At 43.8% G+C, this 20109-nt stretch overlaps 1 protein-coding gene across 1 annotated transcript in view; it reads left to right on the top strand.

The window, feature by feature from the left end:
• The window catches only part of ZCCHC14 (zinc finger CCHC-type containing 14), a gene marked incomplete at its 5' end in the record, with an annotated part of 59287 nt that overhangs the window by 18257 nt on the left and 20921 nt on the right, over positions 1–20109 (top strand). The window contains 2 exons of the mRNA XM_081032944.1: positions 6301–6424; positions 16376–16449. Of these exons, the coding sequence (XP_080889070.1) occupies positions 6301–6424; positions 16376–16449 (198 nt within the window). The remainder of the gene's footprint in view (positions 1–6300; positions 6425–16375; positions 16450–20109) is intronic.

Raw genomic sequence — 20109 nt, 5'->3', positions numbered from 1 at the left:
GAGCTGAAGCCTTTGCCACAGTCACGCAGCCGCAGGGGCTATGCTGCTGCTGGAACCAGAGCTGTCGCCACTGCAGCCAGGCTGTGCCCTCCTCCTGGGATTTAATCTACACCATCCTAAACCTCTGCAGCTATAGGACTGCTCCCTCCTGGGCAGCTGACCTTGGGGAGGTTCATGATGAGTGTCAGTCGTTCTTATTGTTAAAGTAGAGGTAACGATTCCTGCAAGGATTAAGTACATGGCTTCATGTGTATAAAAGGATAATGGAACTGTATAAAAGTGGTTATAAAACTAGTATTTTTCATTATTTTATTTTCTGTGGCTTCTTACAGACTGTTCGTATCTTAGACTTTCAGTGTGCACCTTGCTTTTTAAACTTCACGCATATCTTAACAGTCTTTTCGTGTCAAAATCTAGTGTTCTCACTCTGCCTTTTGTGTACACCTGCTTAGTATTCCAAGCGTAGATGTATCATTTTATTTAACGAGTTCCATATTAATGGCACTTAATTGTTTCCAGTCTCTTGCTGGTCCATAGACTGCTATAGTGGAAACCTTGTATAGGTGCTGTTTTGAATGTTTTGGGGTATATCTGAAGGTAGATTTTGGAACTTTTAACTTCATGCATGAGGGCAAGGCGTGCCATTGTCTTTTTGTCATAGTTTCCAAGTGATCCTAACAGAGGGCCTCACCACGGAGAACCATCGCTTAACAAATGGGCTGTCCTGCTGCCTATGGCATCCCCTTCAGTTGCTTATGACCAGTGATTCATTTAATTACAGCACAGCTAGGACATTGAAGCTTTGGTTTCTCAAGATATTAACCATTGCTTTACTGTTGTTGTTTTTTTAAAACTTCCTCTGCATCACTTAGATGTGGACCATTTGAGAGCATGCTGCATGCCTTGCCCTCTTCTGGGCTTTAGGTACGTGAGGGCCTTACTTACGTATGTAAGGGGTAAGTTTTGGGGCCCATCTTCAAGAACTTAGTGGTAGGGGAAATAAATCTGCTTGCACTTGCAGTTAAGAGTTCAGCACTGCATTTGTTTTAGAGGGATTACGTTGTGGGGATGACGTGATGAGGGAAGGCCTCCTATAGACTTTCTCTGATTCGGGCTGGATTTTAGGAGGTTCTGGTTAGAAAGGAGGTTGCTCTTGTCTGAAAAGTCCTACGACTTACAGTAGAGAAAATGAATGAGGGTAGCGTTTCTCAACTTCGGGGCTGTCAAGGTTTTGGCCAGAGACTTCTTTGTTTTGAGGCCTGCCCAGTTGAAAACAATCAGATGTTTTCATATTGCAGTGGATCAGGCATCTTAGATATCCTTCGTGCTCATCACTACTTCAGATTACATGACACCCGCTTGCCAAGTGTGTCAAAGAAGCACGTTTGTCTTTGATAACAGACTTGGATAACTTTTTAGTGCAATTGGCTTTATTTGCAATCCTGTTTATTTTATGCATTTAATATATATGTCTGGGAAGGGTCGTTAGGCTTCATCAGACAGCTCCAAGTGTTGTGTTTTGTTCTTGTTTTCTTCACAAGGAAAGTTAAAACCCCTGAATTGGTGCACACTGCCATTTTCTGAGCTGTTTTCCAATGCCTGTTAATGGCATGAAGTGAGGCTTTTGGAAACCCAGGCCTCCATCCGGTTTATCTGTTTCAGTCAGCGTTTTGGGGTTCTTCTGCAGTCCAAGTACGTGCTAGCATGTCCCATTCGGATGACTTTGAGGGGTCTTTAATGAAATAGATTTTTAATAATTAAAACTCTCTTCTAAAAACTGTGGTTCTGGTCCATGAATATTAAAAGTGAGTTTTAAACATAAAGCTTTAAAGCAGCCAGTGTAGAGTTAGACTAAGGAAAACCGTTAGACTAAGTTTTTAGACTTAGTTTTAGACTAAGTTTATAGACTAAGGAAAACCGTTACAGAAAAGTGTAAATATCTGAGGGAGGGAATCAGCAGGGGTCATGCTGTCCAACGGGTGTCCTCTAGGCTGATGCTCCATACGCTTTGTGATCTTTGCATCTTATCCTTGGGTGCAGTCTTCGAATTGATCTGATTTAATTGTCTACACAGCTCTGGATTCCTTTTTTACATGCCCCCTAAAAGAAGGTTGTTTGGCCTGGGAAGGTTCCGATCATGGAGAGCTCCTTTATCTTGAAGTACCCCTGCACAGCGGCACCCCAGGCAGCTGGTTACAAATGCAGGGGCTCAGCCCTGCCCACCCTCAACCCCCCCAAGACCTTCTGAATCAGAACCATCACTTCAATACGCTCTGGAGGCATTTGGCACATTCAAGTTTGGAAGCAGAGGGGAGAGGGTTAACTCTGAGCCAGGCATGCGCTGTGAGGTTGGGGGGTGGGACGGGAGCCCGGTGCTGTCTCCCTAGGTGTGTGGCAAAGTCAGACCACAAGCACTTCCCTGGCAGAACCACAGAATAGAGTGTGTGCCTCGTGACTGGTAGCTCGCTGCAGAGTCAGATTTCATTCATGGCTAGAGCTTTGCAAGTCCTGTGTGAAACACTGTGATGATTGCATAGTACGTAATTTAGACTGCAGATATTTTACTTTGAAATAGAGGTGCTTTTTTTTGTTGTTGTTAGGTCAATCCTGAATTTATTAAATCCAGTCATACATTTCACACATACTTATTAAGTACCTATTTTGTGCCAGGCACTGTTTGAAGTGCAGAGGATACAGCAGTGAACAAAACAGACAAAAAGTCCTGCTTCACTGAGCCTCAAGAAGTCCTTGCTAATGGGCGGCCGGATGGCTCAGTTGGTTAGAGCGTGAGCTCAACACCAAGGTGGCCAGTTCAATTCCCACTATGGGACGGGGGGCTGCGCCCCTGCAATTAAGATTGAAAATGGCGACTGGACTTGGAGCTGAGCTGCGCCCTCCACAACTAGATTGAAGGACAATGTCTTGGAGCTGATGGGCCGTGGAGAAACACACTGTGTCCCAATATTCCCCAATAAAAAAAGAGTCCTTGCTAAGAAGGTGACATTGGTGATGGCAGTGAAGGGACCATTCCAGGCAAAAGGCGAAGCAGAACTCGGCTGCTGAGCCCACCCTGGGCGGCTGCACTAGCTTGAGCAGAGGGAAGAAGCGGGAGATGGCAGACGACGAGCCAGGCCCTGGCGGCTCATCCAAGAGGCTGCTGTCAACATGCAAGGGAGCATGCTGGGTGTTCATTTAGAAATAAAGCAAGGAGCTTGCATGGAAAAGGATGTGGAAGTGAAGGAAACACATCCCTCAGGGTGGAGCCGGGCTCTTGTCGGAGAGCATTTTCTCAGTGCCTTCCTCACGGTAGCAGAAGGCGACATTTGGAACTGATCAAGTCTTCATTCTCGTGCACACCGAGCTGGTGACTGGAGCTCCGCTGTGAGCGTGAGTCAGAGAGCATCTGAGTTGAACTGCGTAGGTCACATGGGCAAATTAACTTAACCAAAAATAACCCGAAAAACAGCATTTCTGGGAAATGCAAGTGAAGGCAGCTTTCAATGTAAACAAAGGAGCAAAGGAAAGATAAAGGCTTGGTTGGCAAAAGTGAACATTTGGAAAACTAAAAAGAAATACTTTGGGGGAAAATACTGAGGAAAACAAATATTTCTATTGTAACAGTTACAGTATGAAAGTTTTCATTTGTTTATGTCGAGCAATGCATATGTTTTGATAGGGTAACGCAGAGGTTCCTCCTTCCTCTTGGTAGCATGGCAACTAGACTAGACCTACACCCTTCAGCTTTTCCTGTTAATCCACGGAAGGAGCTTCCTGTACCCTCTGGGTTTCCTCTTGGGCTTTGCTGAGAATTCACAAGATGGTGGCTGCAGTCAAAACCCTGGACTTGGCGCCCTCAGCGATTCACCGCCTGGCTGCAGTTAGTCACCTGGGGAGCTGAACGGACGCACACAACAAAAGAAAACCACAACCAGTATCCCAGCCCCACTCCGGAAGTTTTGATGGAATTGGGGTGGTGGGACTTGGCGTGGGCATACGTTCTTCCAGTGCCTTACGGGCTCCACGTGCAGCCACGGTTGAGAACCATCCTTTCAGTCCAGCTCTCAAGCTGTGTTCTCCTGGCCGTAGCACTACACATTGTGACCGTAGTGCATTCTCCACTCAGCCTTCGCTCCCTCTCCCGTCCTCCCGCAGCCTGAGAGTCTGCTTTTCTGTTTGTGGCTGTTCGGCATGTTTCAGGCTGAGCAAGTGGCTGTGTGTGCGCGGCTTGGGGCAGGAGAGGTTTGTTACTAGTCTGGGCAACTCAGCTTCTTCTTAGGACCGGGACTTAGAATTGCTTTCCAGGGTAGCTGTGAGAACATGGGGGTTCCTAAGAATCAGGCCAAATGGGATGGAAATTGCTGAGGTTTTGTGTATTGTATAGTTACAAATGTTAACCTCCTGAGTTGTTTCCCGTGGTAATATTTACTTGGAACTAAGAATCTTGCTTTTTGAGTAATTGCTTGTACTTATTAGTTCTATTATTTAATAGGAAAAGAAGTTCATTTCTGTAGTACTCTGACCATTTGGATAATGAAAGAGATTTTACCAAATCTAAGGGAAATAATCCAATTTAGTTCGATTAGCAATATAAGTGATTAAAAATTGAACTGTCTTGATAGCGTCTTCGTAATGTTATGGAAAGATTTGACTTTTTGAAGGAGTACTGGATGGGCAGGGTTATTTCCTCGAGTTATATTAACTTCCAGATTACCGAGACTTGTGATAAGTTCCTTTTCACGGGCGGTGTCTCTTGGTACAGGACCTGTCAGTCCTGTGCTGTGTGTGCCCAGTGGGACTTGTCCCACAAAGCCGGGGGAGCCTTCCTGCTCCAGTGGACTTGACAAAGGTGGGAGGAGAGAGAGCTGTTGTGTGTAGGGCATGCGGTCTTGCTGCGTGCAGTTCGCTGTGAATGACTAGGTGTTGCTGTCTATTTAATGTGGCACGTGCGAGCAGGAGAGGCGGCAGCCTCCATCCTTTCTTTCTCTCTGCCTCGGCCTCAGTGCCCCCGGGCCAGACCTTTATGCGGGCGATGGGGTCTGTGCTTGCAGTGCACTTACAGGTTCTTTTCATCAGCTCCGGTAATGAAGTAAACTGGTGAGAATGACGGCCAGAGAACTCAGAGGGACACGCGTCTCAAGTAGAGCCTGTCTCAGAATCAGGACTCAACGTCATGCTTCTTTTTCCCCAAATGGTTCCCCTTTATTGTTTGTGTAACAGTGTTTCTCCACCTGGGGAAGCTGCTGTCTCTTTTGATTAACTTTAAAATTTTAATTGTCCTCTACTGTTCTTTGAAATTTTGACAGACATTGAATTGTGACTTTGGTAAATTACAGCATTGGTCATTTTTCTTTTCTTTTAAATCCTGCAAAGCAAATATATTTTGGCTGTAAAATTTTCAAATACAAAATTATTATTACGGGGAAACAAATAAAAGTTATTGCACTCTTCTCACCCTACCCAATAGTCTCCTTTCCACTCCTGAGGTCACTACAGTTAAGAGTTTGCCATGTCCTTCCCGGCCCCTTTCCATTCATTTACACACAAACACATTCATTTTAAGCCAAAGAACAGGAGGCAATGATAGAACGATACTCTGTGACTTGTTTTTAATCTTCCTGTATGTAGAAGAGCTTTCATGGTTGTTTTATGACTGTCATAGCCCATCTGTGGATGCACTGTCCTTTATTTACTTGGGTCTTTATTTGGTAGCTATTTAAGATGTTTTCAGCTTTTCACTATCACAAACGTGCTACAGCGAGCATTCCCCCCCACACACACACACAAAAACATGTTTTTCACATGTTTACTTTGTGTGATGAATTCCTAGAAATGGAATTGTAATACAATTTCAGAATATGCTTTTATAAAACGTACCCCCTACTAAATCCAGTTGTGCTCCATTCTTTACTATTGATTTTAGAGCATTTCATGATTTATTCAAGGTCTGTAGGACAATGTTAAGTCCTGCTGTGATTAATTTTATAGGTTCTGTCTCAGTTATAGATATATATAATTCATGGCAACTTGGCTGACATAATTTTATCTAGACGAGTGAACCATAGACACGAGACAAATTCCCATATTTTCTTAAAGTTATCTGAGCTGTTTTTAAATTGCAGTGGTGAGTAATGATTGGTGAACTTTTTGTGTTTCATAGGAAACGCTTATTATTGCACTAGTCATGTTTTATAGAAAAAATTGAAACTATAGTAAACATAAATGACTTTTAAATAACAATGGAAATCATTCCACATGACCCAAACGGAAGAAAATATGACGATTATGTTTCTGTTCCTCCAGGTCACTCCGAGAACTGAGACCCCCGTCAGCAGTGTCAGTAATAGTTTGGAGAATGCACTACGTACATCAGCACATTCCACTGAGGAGTCGCTGCCCAAGAGGGCTGTAGGAAAACACTCCAAAGGTGAGTCTGTCCCCGCAGCGTTGCAAGGAGGGAGACGCACTCGAGTGTGTAGAGGGGCGATTTTGCAATGATGTTTGGTTACATGCTTTCAGATCTTTCATAAACGCTAGTCATAGTAAGGTGTATTATTTTTCTAAATTCTCTAATGCATGAATGTAACTTGGCTGTAAAAAATCTCAACTGCTGTTTATTAAGGGGGAAAAAATGTAAGTGGTTGTTATACCCTCCTCCCTGCCCCACGCTAAAATAAGCCCTGAATTCTAGATCTAGCAGCACTCTCCTGGAGAACATTGTGCAATAATGGGATGCTCTTCATCTGCACTAACTCGGTTGCCAGCGGCCACACGTGCCCTTGGAGCACTTGAAATGTGGCTCATATAACTATGGCCCTGAAAGTTTATTTTTATTTCATTGCGATTGCAGTAGCTCAGTGTGGACTGTGCAGCTCTGAACGTGGCAGGGGCATGTTGCAGACGAAGCTGTGAGCTCCTGGGTTCTCGTGTGCCTGACCTTGTGCTGGGCAGTCAGCTTGCTGTGCAGTTGGGGGCTTTGTGGAGGTGTGGCAGACCTTCCAGCAGGAAAGTAAGGTGATATGTAGGACTAGGGTTGGCAGCGAACCCCACGTCTGCAGTCAGCAGGGGGCCAGGATAACCCCACCTCAGACGGTCGTCGTGAGACCCTGGAGTATTCGAGGCTGGTGGGTCCTTCACTCAGCTGGCCTGAGTTCCCCCCCTTGTTTGTGTCTCTTCTAGAATCGAGCTGCACTAAGGAGGGGGCCACTCCTGCTTGTTTTGTGTGTTTTCCCTTCTCTGTTGTCTCCGTCTCAGACACAGTGTTTTGTACCTCACAGATGCTTAATAAACACTTTAAACACTTTAAAATAAAGCCCCATTCTGACAAAACCATAGAGAGTCAGCTATCCCTGACTTGGGTCAGATGCTGGATATATCTCTGTCCTGGTAATGGCTGCATGCGTGTTTATGTATACGTCACCATGTTAGGGTGTTAAAACAGCAAATCCTCATAGCAGACCTGGGATGTGGTCAGCTTGTTTTATATAATCCGCTCCAGGGACTGTCATGCTGAGGACGCAAGGCCGTGTACTCCTGTGCCGTGTACTCCCCTAATCTGAAGGGCTGGCCTCTTCTTCACCAGTGCTTTTTCCTCGAGACATAATTATCCAGACCCCTTGCTCGTGTTTTGTTTTGTTTTTAATACAATTGCAGAGCATGTGGCTATTGCCTCTGTCATTCTCTTGTCTGTGTGTGGTGGTGCCCAGAGAGGCACCAGTGAGCCAGCGTCAGCATCACCTGTGCCAAACGTCATTCATTATCTACAGGATTCTCCATCCAGTGGTCACAGGGAATAACAGTTTCTTCCGTCCAGCAATTGGCAAGCAAGTTAACTTGCTTTTATTAGTCACTTCTTGTAACTCTCTGTTGGGCCTCGGTGGTTAGTCCTCGGAAAGACTAAAGTCACTCTTGAGTGTTATCACTATAAAGTTTTCTCACTGTCTTTTCTGTAGCCTACCTGTGTTTTGGAAATCTAAACTGATAAAATGTATTCATAAAGAGGTCAGACTTCTGCATTTCTTTTGTATAAAAGCTCAGGGAACAGCAGTGAGGATCTTCTGAACCCCTGACTGCTCTGGTCAGGCTGGGTCCCAAGCTTATTACGTAGACCAACCCCATAACCTTCCTGAGAGCTCTGGGTGATCAGTTATACCTGTTTAATTCTAAGCACAATCCCATGAAGAGATAATTACCTCATCTTACAGACGGGAGAACTGAGTCACAGGTAAATAATTTATATCTAAGCTAAGCTGGGATTCCAACCCGGAGCTAATGCTCTTAACCCTTGTGTTAGGCTGAAGAGTGTAGAAGAAGATCAAAGCGAAAGCATCGCCTTTTTTTCTATACTATTATGAAGATTTTCAAGTCCAGGAGTGGAGAGAACAGTACAGTGCTGTCCGCATCTGGCTTCAGCAACACATAATCGACCCACCGTGTATTCTTTGGGGCCCTGAGTTGCTCAGGCATGTCGTGTAGGACTATCCTGCACCCTGGGAGAGCTCCACGTCTTCCCCAGTGCAACCACTCATTTGTTATTGAAACTTCAGGAGGTGGTTATAATGTACATGGTGAGGTCGAAATTACTTCTAATAATACTCTAAGTAAAAGAAGTTCTGTGACTTAGTTCCCTGGACTTTGGGTAGTTATCTTTCAAAATTATCCTTTTGTGAGACAGTGAAAGAGTTGCATCGAAGTTAATTAAACTGCAGATCATCTACCAGAAGTTCTAAAACTTTTTGGTCTCAGGACGCCTTTGCATTCTCCCCCCCCACCCCCTTTTCTGCCTCCCCACCCCACACTCCGGTTCAAGCTGTTGTCTCTCAATCTAGTTGTGTAGGACACAGCTCCCTGGCCCGGGCTGGTATTATGAGCCTTGTGCTCTGCCCCAGCTGAGCCAGTCGGTCGGCAGCTCTCGCCAGCTGTTGGCCACTCACCCTGGCTGCCGGCCGCTCACGCTGGCCACCAGCCGCTCATGGCAGCACATGGTAGCCCACGGCAGCTCACGGCATGTCACGGCAGCATGTGGGAATCGAACCAGCGACCTCCACCCGAGCCACTGGACCGGTCCCCCCACTTTGCGTTCTTAAAATTGATTTCAAAGAGCTTTTGTTTATGTCAATTCTTATTTATAGCTATTTACCAAGTTGTAAATTAAAACATTTTTTTACCTAAATTAATGCTTTTTGTTGTGTGCCGCTAAGGTTTTTGTGTTTGTCATGTAGCATTATGATGACAAAAGATAATTAATTAAAAGACTGAACCCCCAAAGTCTTGTACTTTTGGTAAAACAAAACCCAACCCAAAGAATTAGAACATGAATTCTAGTAAGACAAGAATTAGAATAAAATCTAAATTCTAAACTACCAGTAGTATGTTATTTTTCTTGGGTTGGATTGGGGATTCTAATATAACGTGCATTTGGAATTGAGAAGGCTTGATGATTTAAACTATTGGCCCTTTATTCAACATTTTATTATGAAGACTTTCAAACGCATAGTATAGTTCAAAGAATTTTACAGTGAATATCTACCACCTAGATTCCACAATTCCATTTTACTTTACTTGCTTCTCCCTTATCTGCCCGTCTCTCCATCCATTAAGACATTGCATTTTTTAAGAGGGGAAGGGCCTCTAGAAGAGGGTATGCGGGGTCTAATATATGGGGATGGAAAGAGAACGAACTGACTTTGGGTGGTGAACACACAATGTGAGATATAGATAATGTATTATAGAGTTGTACACCTGAAATCTATGTAACTTGACTAACAATTGTCACCCCAGTAAACTTAAAAAAACAAACAAACAAAATAAAAACAAAACCAAAAAAAGACATTGCATTTTTTGATGCGTTTCACAGTAAGTTGTTAACCATTGGTGTAGTTCTCCAGACTTGTTTTATTTGTCACATGTGATCATATACATGTGCTGCACGCCCACAGCCCTGCTCCAGGAAGAGGAGTGGCTTCTCCATGACCCCTTAGCCTCTGCACCCTGACTTCATTCAGCACCCTCCTCTCTGGTCACGAATGACTCTTTGGGTGACAAGTCAGCTGGCTCTTCACCTACCATTTGTGATCACTCCACCCCAAACTCTGTCCTCCCTTGTTTTTTTTCTGTTTTTCAATTGTGGAACATCAGATAATATACACAAGCGTTGGTGTGCCACAGGTCTGCTGAGAACATGCTGGCCTGGTTTTCCTCCTGCCTTTCTGTCCACTTCTGTTTCCTTGGCGATTCCCTCTTTTTCTGCCCCTTAAATGTCAGTGCTCTCCAGGCTCTTTCCTGGCCCCCCACTTAACAATGTCTAAGCGTTCTTCTTTGAGCCTGTGCTGAAGCCATTGTTGATCTGTTGATGACTTCAGATTTGTCTGACTTCAGAGTCCAGCTAGGACTCTTCTCCTGGACCCCAAATCCCTGTGAACCTACTGGTCATTGAGTATTTACACCTGGATGGCTCACTGGTACCTCAGTCAGTTATACCTAGAATGCAACCATTACTTTTGTTGCCACCCCCAAAATGGGTTTCCAGTATTTGTGATTGATACCAGCATTTGGGCACTTGGAACAAAACCTGGAGGTCCATGACAGCTCCCTCCCCTCTCACGGGGTCTCAGCCCTCACAGTCCTGGTAGGTCTGGCCTTGTAGGGCCATCATGTTTCTTCTTCCCATCACTGGGCCACCATCCTGGTTCAAGACCTCTGTCTTCTCTGCTGCCTGTGGGTTCTCTTCTGTGGCGCGTTTTCTGAGCGCGGACCTGTCCAGCACATTGCATCATGGTTCCCCTGCTTAGGAAGCCTCTCGGCACCACTGATGGCAGCAGCTGGTGGCATGCAGTACTGACCACCACCAGGTGCTGCCCTGTAGTTTGCATGTGTTCACATAGTTGATGCCACGATCACATGAAGTGGGAACCATTATTCCTTTTGTTCCGGGATTAAATAACTGCCCAAGGTCACTGAGCTGGAAAGTGTCACATTTCAAACTGAGCCTGTCTGACTGCAAATCCCATGGGTTTACCTTGACTTACGGGGAAGCCCCAGTTTCCTTATATGCGCATTCGCTGTGGGGTTGGTAGGCCAGCCTGTCTGTGCCCTTGCCTCTTTGTGACCTTCCCTCCTCTCTGCTTGCATCTCCTGTTACTCCTCTCAGTTCCTGGCTCCCACCCCAACTAAACTTAAACACTATGCGCTGTCATACCTGGGCCTGGATTACTGTGTCCCTCTGCCCAGATGGGCTCTGCCCTTTGAGGTCTAACTCAAGCGTTACTACTTTGAACTCTATAATTTTTATATCACTTAGGGCTGGTGCTGTGCTAGGTCATACTAATGCAGGGATAAAAAATGCCTCAGTACGTAAATAAAATCCCTTAGGTCCCTAAATTCAAGTGTCTTATCACTAACCACTCACAGGGAATATGTGTGTATTCATTTCCTGTTTTTGCTACTTTGGAAATAATGATTTATCAACTTTGTGTTTTCTCGATCATGCACTGCTTTTGTTTCTATTCCTGGAGAACCAACAAATTAATGCAAGATAGTTAGATTAAAAAAATCAAAGAAAAATAAATTATAGAGTTTTTAAATATAACATGATATATGTCCTAAAAAAATGTTGAAAAGCAGGATCAGTGTAATCAGTGTAATAGTGAACATTCACATTTTAACAGCAGCTGACAGAAGCTATCCTTGTAAAAATTATCCCCATTAACACAAACAACTAAATGAAAGTGAGAAAGTAAGTTGGTATTTTAGGAACATCATTATTCAGCTGAGACTTTTAAGAATTCAGTTTTTTAATTCTTTTAATTTTTAAATGAAAACTAGATTTCAGTAGTAAGATTTTAAATTAGGAAGCATCTTAAATGCTATTCTGGTTCAGTTTCTTTATTTCAAGTATGAAGACTTTGAGTTCTGTTGTGTAGAATTTAGGAGATGGAGGTGTTTGTGCTAGAAATGATTTCTTTTCATCTTTTCTCTCAGCCATAAATAATATGCTCTTTACTATGATTTTTTTCTTTTTTTTTTTTTTAATTTATTGGGGTGACGATTGTTAGTGAAATTACATAGATTTCAGGCGTACAGTTCTGTATTACATCATCTATAAATCCCATTGTGTGTTCACCACCCAGAGTCAGTTCTCCTTCCATCACCATATATTTGATCCCCCTTACCCTCATCTCCCACCCCCACCCTAGTATGATTTCTTTGAGCACAGTTTTGGTAATTTTTGAAGTTGTTTCTTGTTATTGAGCATAATAGAATTAAACTATTTAATAAAGATATATTGAAATCAAGTAAAAGACATATTTGACAGAAAACTACCAACCATCCAGTTTTTATCCCAGAAGACTTCAGAAAGGGAAAATGTCTCAAAAGAGTAGCTCATTTTTGGAACATATTAAAGCCATAATCTGTAGGTATCTTACAATTACAGATGTGACAGCTGGATCTTGTAAATCATTTGAAGATGCTTGGCTGCAAAGATGGTCCTTAGGCTGTGGCAGTTTTAACCAGGAGCTCCCTGGGCTGAAATGAATATGTTCCTGGTCCTGGCTTTGGCACCTGCTGGCTGTGTGGCCTCTGGGTCAGTCATCATCCTCAGTCATCTGTGATTTTTTGCCAGCCCCCACCCCCATGTAGTCGCCCTGTAGGCTTCAGGCCTTTTGGACACTTGCTGGGGGTTTTATTACAACACATTTTGTACTTGCTCATCTAACAAATTTCCCTCCCCCTTGTTTCAGTTACATTAGTGTATTGGCTTTTAAATTAGGTATTGATTCAATTATAAAAATGGAAGTTTAATGCAATTATACATTTTATGAAGGCTCTGTAATCTAACTTACAAGGTTTGAGAATTTCTAGTGTGCATCTTGAATGAGAAAAGAAGAAAAGTTTGAACAAACGCAGTTTTAAAAGGAAAAAGTACATAGTCCTTTTCTTTCTCATCTCAACATGAGAGAGCAGGCTGGGCTAGCCTTGTGTCCCTTTGTCCCAGCTCCATCTGTCCTACACAGACATGTCTATACACAGCCTAGACCTTAACCCCATTTATCCTCATTCCCCAGGTTTCTCGCAGATAGGAGCTCCCGTCTTTCCCAGGCCGCCTTTTAGAGCCCTGTTCCTGGCCAGGACTCGCTCATCGCTGGCCCAGCAGGAGCGTGCCCTTTGAGTCTTTCCAGTTGATGCAGATCCTATCTTTGTGGCCACCTTTTACTCTGTTCTGTCCCTGCAGGTGATAGATTGATATCTAGCCCCTCAAATGTACACACGTTTGCTTGCACTCTTCAGAAAGTAGAGGAACTTTCTGTATGGCAGTTAGATGACACAGTCTGCAGGATTGACACAGAGGTGAGAGGGAAAGGAGAGGTCACTTTATCTGCCAGTAGACTTAAGTGGATAGATACTTGTATGCATATAGGTATATACTTTAAAATTATGAAACCACGTTACAGAAATTGGGGGGGGGGATCTACCCATAATTCCACCACCAAACACATTCACATAATTGCTGTCATTTTTGATAATTTATTTTTAATTGACATTCTAAACAACAATAAGCATGTTACAATTTATAATTTCAGTTGATTCTATAGACGTTTTTTATGGTTTTGTTTTTATAATCGTGGTCTTTAATATAGCTCCAAAGTTGAGAGCGTGCTTGAACATCTTTGAAGCCTAATTAGACATCCCATGACTCTACCCCCCCACATTAGCCATTTCCACTACTGATGTTTGCTACAGAAAATTACTCCGCAGATGCCTTTCCATTCCAGCAGGCTCCCCTGCACCCGTCTTCAGAGCCCTGTACGACGACAGGACAACACGTGTTGTTTTCAGGGAGGGCAGTGTGGAGAGAACTTCACTGTGAGGAAAACAGCAGAACTTTTAAACCATCTATTTGGTCTGGAGCTGTCCTGGCTGTGAAAGCCGCTGCAGCAGCTGCCTGCACATGGGCTGGTGGCACTGACGGATGGAGCTGACACAATGCACCATGTCCGTTGGTCTGACGATTCTGACGAGGACTCACAAACATTTCAGCCCTGGAGTTCAAAATGCCTCTTTGACTTCAAAACAGCTGAATAATGTTCATCTGCTCTTCACATTTTCCTGTCCAGATATGAGTCACTTCCCGCTTTCAGTCCAGATGAAGTTTTTTCTTTTTCTTTTTTTCCCGTAAATCCGCGTATAATTCAGTCCTGGGACATGTAGGTACACATTGGTGTTCTGTGGTCAGGGAAAATGCTGACTGCATTTTTCTGTACTCATTGACTTTATATGTTCTGTTGTTTAAAAAAGTGAAAGATCTGGATTAGAGTGTCATTGTGGGTAGATTTTTAAAACTACTGGTTGGGAAAACATCAAAGCTGTTTATTTGCTGACCATCTGCCTAAAGGAAGTCAGACAGGAACAGTGAGTAGTTTCACTGAGTGAAAATAGGGAGGTGTACAACCTCCAAATGTAGTGTTGTCTTTGTTTTGCCAGAAAGGAAACAAACATTCTTAGTTTTTTAGAGTAATTCCTTCCTGTAAGGTGCTATTTTTAAGTTTAAAATACTCTAAACTGAATGGATTCTAGTTATCTCCCAAGATGCGTGTTGACCCTGATATAACTTGACAACATTAGGGAGGCTTATGGGAAAATAATTTAGGAGGTGAAGGGTGTTTTCCCCATCAGACCACATAACCTGTGTGAGTCTGACAACACACCCCTCCAGCTTGTTCACTGCCGTATTCCCAGTCCCTCCAATGAGGCCTGGTCCACAGCAGGGCCTTCACGAGACAGGTTGGTGAATGGACGATTGTTGGTTTAGAACCAGGCTCCACAAATGTTTCTCTGCAAAGATCCAGATAGTAAATATTTTTGGCTTTGGGGGGCATACGGCAGCTCTGCTGTCTTGGGGTGGAAAACAGCCATTGGCGATACATAAGCAAATAGTGTGGCTATGTACCGATAAAATCATTCAAACCAACAGGCGGAGGGCAGGCCGCATGGAGTTTGCCAGGCCCTGCCTTAGAACAGCGCTGTCCCGTGGAACTCTTGAGTGATGACTGAATGCTCTGTGGCTGTGCTGTACAGTATGGTAGCCACTGCCCACGTGTCGAGCACTTAGAATGTGGTCAGTGCAACTGAGAATTAGATTTTTAATTTCATTCCATTGTAATGAATACAAATTTCAGTGGTCCCATGTGGCTAGTGGCTGCAGTATTGGGTGATGGAAGCTTTGAACCATCCTCAAAGCGGATTGTACAGAGCAACTTGTTTTCTCTGGGATGTTCATACATCTTAGGGGAGGAAAGATTTCTGTGGCCAAAAAGAAAACAACAAAGGACGAGGACTTGTTAATAAAAAGAGTATCCGTGTGGGACTTCTCAGAGCCTTGAATATGCTAACGTACATGGACAGTTCCCAAGAAGGAATTTCTTGGATTTTTCCTCTAAACTTGATGACCATGAAGCTTTTTGGGGGTGACGCTGGACATCTTACTGAACTGGTGTTCCTTGGAGGAGACTTTTGGGAACACTGGTGTGGCAGACCAGGAGATGGGGCGGCTACAGGAATTGTAACATAATAGGTTTGAGTATTTCACATAGGACGGGGAGGTTGAAAGATCTGTAGAAATCCTCAGTACACTGCCAAATGACCTCTAGAAATAGTAAACAGTAATGGAAGGTGGCGTAGTCTGATGTATCATTTTATTTTTGAGGAGAAAAAATGCACCCACGTTTGTGAAAAGGGTGGTATGAAGAAACGGATGACTTTAGGATGCTCTCGAATGGTGGTTTGTCTTTTTTGGTCATTGTCTGTCTGTGCGGCCATCTCTGGTAATCCTCGTCGTGTTCTTTGGTGGCAGCCTTGGGAATCTTCCTGTCTCTTCTGTGAGTGCTGCTTGCTGACCTCCAGCCTTGCCCTGTCGGAGGAGGAGACGGTGCTCTGTTGACGAGAAGGTCCCATGAAAGCCTCCGCGTCTGAGACAGTCACAGTGGAAATGTGGAGCGTTAGGTTTTCAGAAGTTGGAACTGATCATAACTAATCTTCCGTTATAATGAGAATTCGTACTCTTCGTGCATTCAAATAAATTTATGTTCTCTTTTCAAGCACGGCTCTTCCTTTTTCTAGGATCTGTACTTATTTGTTTGACTGCTTTTCCCGATACACCTTCCATTCCTGAGCATGACAGCTTTTTCTCTTCCTCTTCAGTTTCTCATTCCAGGCAAACACCCCACAGAAGAGACTGAGCAGCCCTGGGTGTGGAAAGCCTTCTTTTGAAAATTGCTAAAATATCAACTGCTAACTGCTAACTAAGTAATAATATGTACTTCAAGGTTGTATTTCACTTTTTTAATTTCGTTTGTTGTTTTTTGTTTTTGTACTTTTACAGTGAGTGTTGAAAAGATAGACCTGAAGGGATTATCACATAAAAAAAATGAAAGAAATGTTGAATGTTCCTTTGAGGTAAGATGCTAAATTTTTGTTTCCCCTTTTCTCCTCTAAGGGTAGAAAGGAAACATTTACCATGAATAGATTCATTTATTTATCTAAATAAAGATGGGCCTTTTTTGCAAAGCACTGCTCCTTCTGTGGAAGATAGAAAGCTGGGACTGGGACCATGGGTGGGCCATCTCCAGGACAGGGCTTGTTGGACTTCTGGCCTTTGGGGTGTTCACCCCCTAACCTCAGTGGCCTCCCCAAGGGGGAGGGGCCCAGGCTCTGGAATAGCCTGGAGTTAATAGTCCAATCCCATCCCTGTTAGCCGTGTGACCAAGGACAACGCTGAACTTCTCTGTGCCCCACCAACTCCAGTCAGTCCGTAAAGGGGGAGGGGGCTAGGGGAGAATTAAATGAGGCAGTCTCTTCCAAACACAGGATCCGGAGTTAGGAAAGGCCTGCAAACTCAAGCTGTTCTTCTTCTGTACCCACTAGATGACAAAAGCTCCTTGGTCTGTATGGTGAACGTTCTCTAAACTGACATGCGCAGCTGCTGGTAGTTGGTCACCTAAGTTGGCTACCGTGGAGAACTGTGACAATTGAGGCACACCGTGTGTTAGGATGAGAGACTCCAAATAACAGTGGCTTACTAGCACCGGCACATACAGGGAGGCAGCCGGGTGCTGGGGTGGCAGCTGTGCTCCCTGAAACCCTTATGGTCCAGGCTCCCTCCAGCTGGCTGCTTTGATGTCCCTACAGAGGTGAACCTTAGCCTCATGGCCCCAGCGGGCAGCTAGGGCTCCTGTCCTCACATTGTCATTCCAAGTAGCAAGACACAGGATGAAAAGGAGGGGACAGGGTTTATCTTTCTTTTAAGGAACATTCCTAAGAACAGCCACTAGACTCTTCTGCTTCTGTTTTGTTGACCAGAACCTAGTGTCTTGGTCCCACTTAGCTGTGGGATTGGCTGAGAAGTGTATTCTGCATGGCCACGTCCCCGAGGTTCTGTTACTTGCCTAGCACGTTGTGTGAGGTTCTCTGACCACGTGCCTGAAAACTGATTGATAAGGAAAACCTGCGTCCTGCATTATTGGGGAATATTCTCAGGAATAAAAGCTTCTGGTTGGTATATAGTGTGTATAACTATGTACAGATTACTGGTTTTTCAAAGAGTATATATAGTTACATCAAAACACTTTTTCCACTGAAAGGATAAAATCTTCATTTGATTTGGGAGGTACTGCATCATGAGAATCAGGTGTTTGGCTGTAGATGTCTTTCCAAAATGTACAGGAAACACTTACATTAGGTTTTGGAGGTTGTTAAGTTTGCCACTAGCACCCAAGCCTCAGCAACCAGAGAATCTGGGAATCTACCGTCTTCCAGGCCTAGTTGGGGTCGGAGCCCAGCAAGTCCCTGGAACTCCGGGCGTGTTGTCCCCTCCCCTCCACTCTCTGCTTCTTACTGGCAGGTGTCCCCTGCGGGACTGCCCATTTGGGAAACTGCTGAGTGGGCAGCATTTCTGAGGCAGTCGGCCCCACTCACTGCCCCCCTGATCATCTGGGCTTTGATACACCTTCACCCCCATCCTCAGTCCTGTTCCTTGTGGCCAGGAATTGGGTTTGTGCCATGTGAAATGAAGAAACTGTATACAGTACGACTGCCTGCAGCCTCTTGCCAAAGACATGAGCTTTGGCAAACTAGACACTGGCCTCTCCTGCTTCTCCCCAGAGGAGGGACTCGTGCTCAGGAGGTGCAGGCAGCAGCCGGCTGGCAGCCACAGGGACCTGGTGCCCCGCGTCCTCTGCACAGCTCCAGGAGGAGCCGGGAGCTGAGGCCGCCCCGCCTGTCGCAGCTCGGGGGCTGCTGCACTAGTCTAGGGACTTTGCTTAGTGTGCACATGACGAGTGTCGCACAGGGTTAGATGTTCAGTTTAAGATGTTTCTACCCCGAGGGATGAAGCTGAAGTGTTTTAGTCCTTAAAGAGAAAGCTCCGGTTGTCTGGAAAGCTGGCTTTTCCTGATCTGATAACTGATAAAAGGATGCTTGTGTTTAGGAAGGTGATCATTCTTCACTACCCAGCATCTAGCTGTTCTTTTGGGATACCAGCTCAATGTGCCCTAAGGAATGTATCGTCCAAACTGCATTTGTTGGATGGTATTCAAAGCACAAAAGAAAGATAAAATCAACATTAAAAAAAAATCGTCTTATTTACAAAACACGCCGTTTATTTGTGCAGCTGTAACTGTGTGCTTGAGTGCTGGCGAGTCACACTCTTCTGCTCTGAAATAAGCGGCTACTTGCTTATTATTCACATGTAGGAAAAGAACCTCCTTATGGTGAGGGACCTCCTGGCATTTTGCGGTCACTCTGGCCACTGTGTTTCCCCGAAAATAAGACCTAGCCAGACAATCAGCTCTAATGCATCTTTTGGAGCAAAAATTAATATAAGACCCGGTTTTATTTTGCTATTATACAAGACCAGGTATAATAGAATAGAATATAAAATATACCAGGTCTTAACATTATTTTTGCTCCAAAAGACACATTAGAGCTGATTGTCCGGCTAGGTCTTATTTTCGGGGAAGCAGGGTAGCTGTTACCAGATCCGACAGCTCTGCAAAGAGGGAGGATGACTTAACATACCCTTACACTTACGGACTTCCCATCATCTTAATGACCCACCCCCCAAAAATAAGTCCCAATAGGATTTTTCCTGTTTCATAAATCAGCAAGTTGATTCTCAAGTGTAGATGGAAACAACTACAGTGTAATCAAAATGATTTGGAGAAGAAGAAAAGAGTTGGAAGACACACTACCTGGTTTCAAGACTTGCAGTTAAACTACGAGAATCCTGACATCTTGGCGTTGCTGAACAGGTAGAGGAGGCATCGACCAGAACAAAACGGGTCAGAACAAAACGGAGCCGGGAGTCAGACTCACATGTAAATGGTCCATTGATTTTGACAAAGGTTCAAAGGCAGTTCAATGAAGAAAGGATATTTTTCCAACAAATGGTTCTGGAACAGACATCCATACACAAAAGAAATGAACCTTGATCAATCTCACCTCTTACACAGAAATTAACTCAACATTGATGGGAGACCTAAATGTAGAACCTAAAATTATAAAACTTCCAGAAGAAAGCATAGGATAAAACTTCATGACAAAGGCAAAGACTTTTTGGATGCAGTACCAAAAATGCCCATAAAAGACAAATAAATTAGACTTCATCAAAATTTAAAACTTGCTCTTTGGAAGGCCCTGTTAAGAAAATAGACAAGCTGTGCGCCTGAAATTAATATCATATTGAATGTTAAATAAAGTGTAAAAAATTTTTTAAAAAATTAAAGACAAGGCAAAGACTAGGAGAAAATAGTGGCAAATTATATATCTGATAAAGGTTTGTATTCAAAATACTGGGGGTGCCAAAAAAATGTGTACAAGTGGACACTTTGGTCAGTGTTGCCCAAGCAGTAGTTCACCATAATCAGAAATGTCTGGAGGCTGATGGGAACCACTCTAAGCACCTCTTTTAATTGCAGAAATCAAACGTGATTTCTGTATTCATCTTTTGTTATCAGTATATATTGAGTATTACACTTTTAATACAGTTTTCTTTTCTTAAAATGTGTATACAATTTTTGGCACCCTCTGTATATATAATGAATTCTCAAACTCAATAAG

Source organism: Rhinolophus hipposideros, assembly GCF_964194185.1.
Source record: "Rhinolophus hipposideros genome assembly, chromosome: 21".
NCBI lineage: Eukaryota > Metazoa > Chordata > Mammalia > Chiroptera > Rhinolophidae > Rhinolophus > Rhinolophus hipposideros.
The sequence above is the reverse complement of the archived record's forward strand: the minus strand, read 5'-3'. Positions and strand labels throughout refer to the sequence as shown.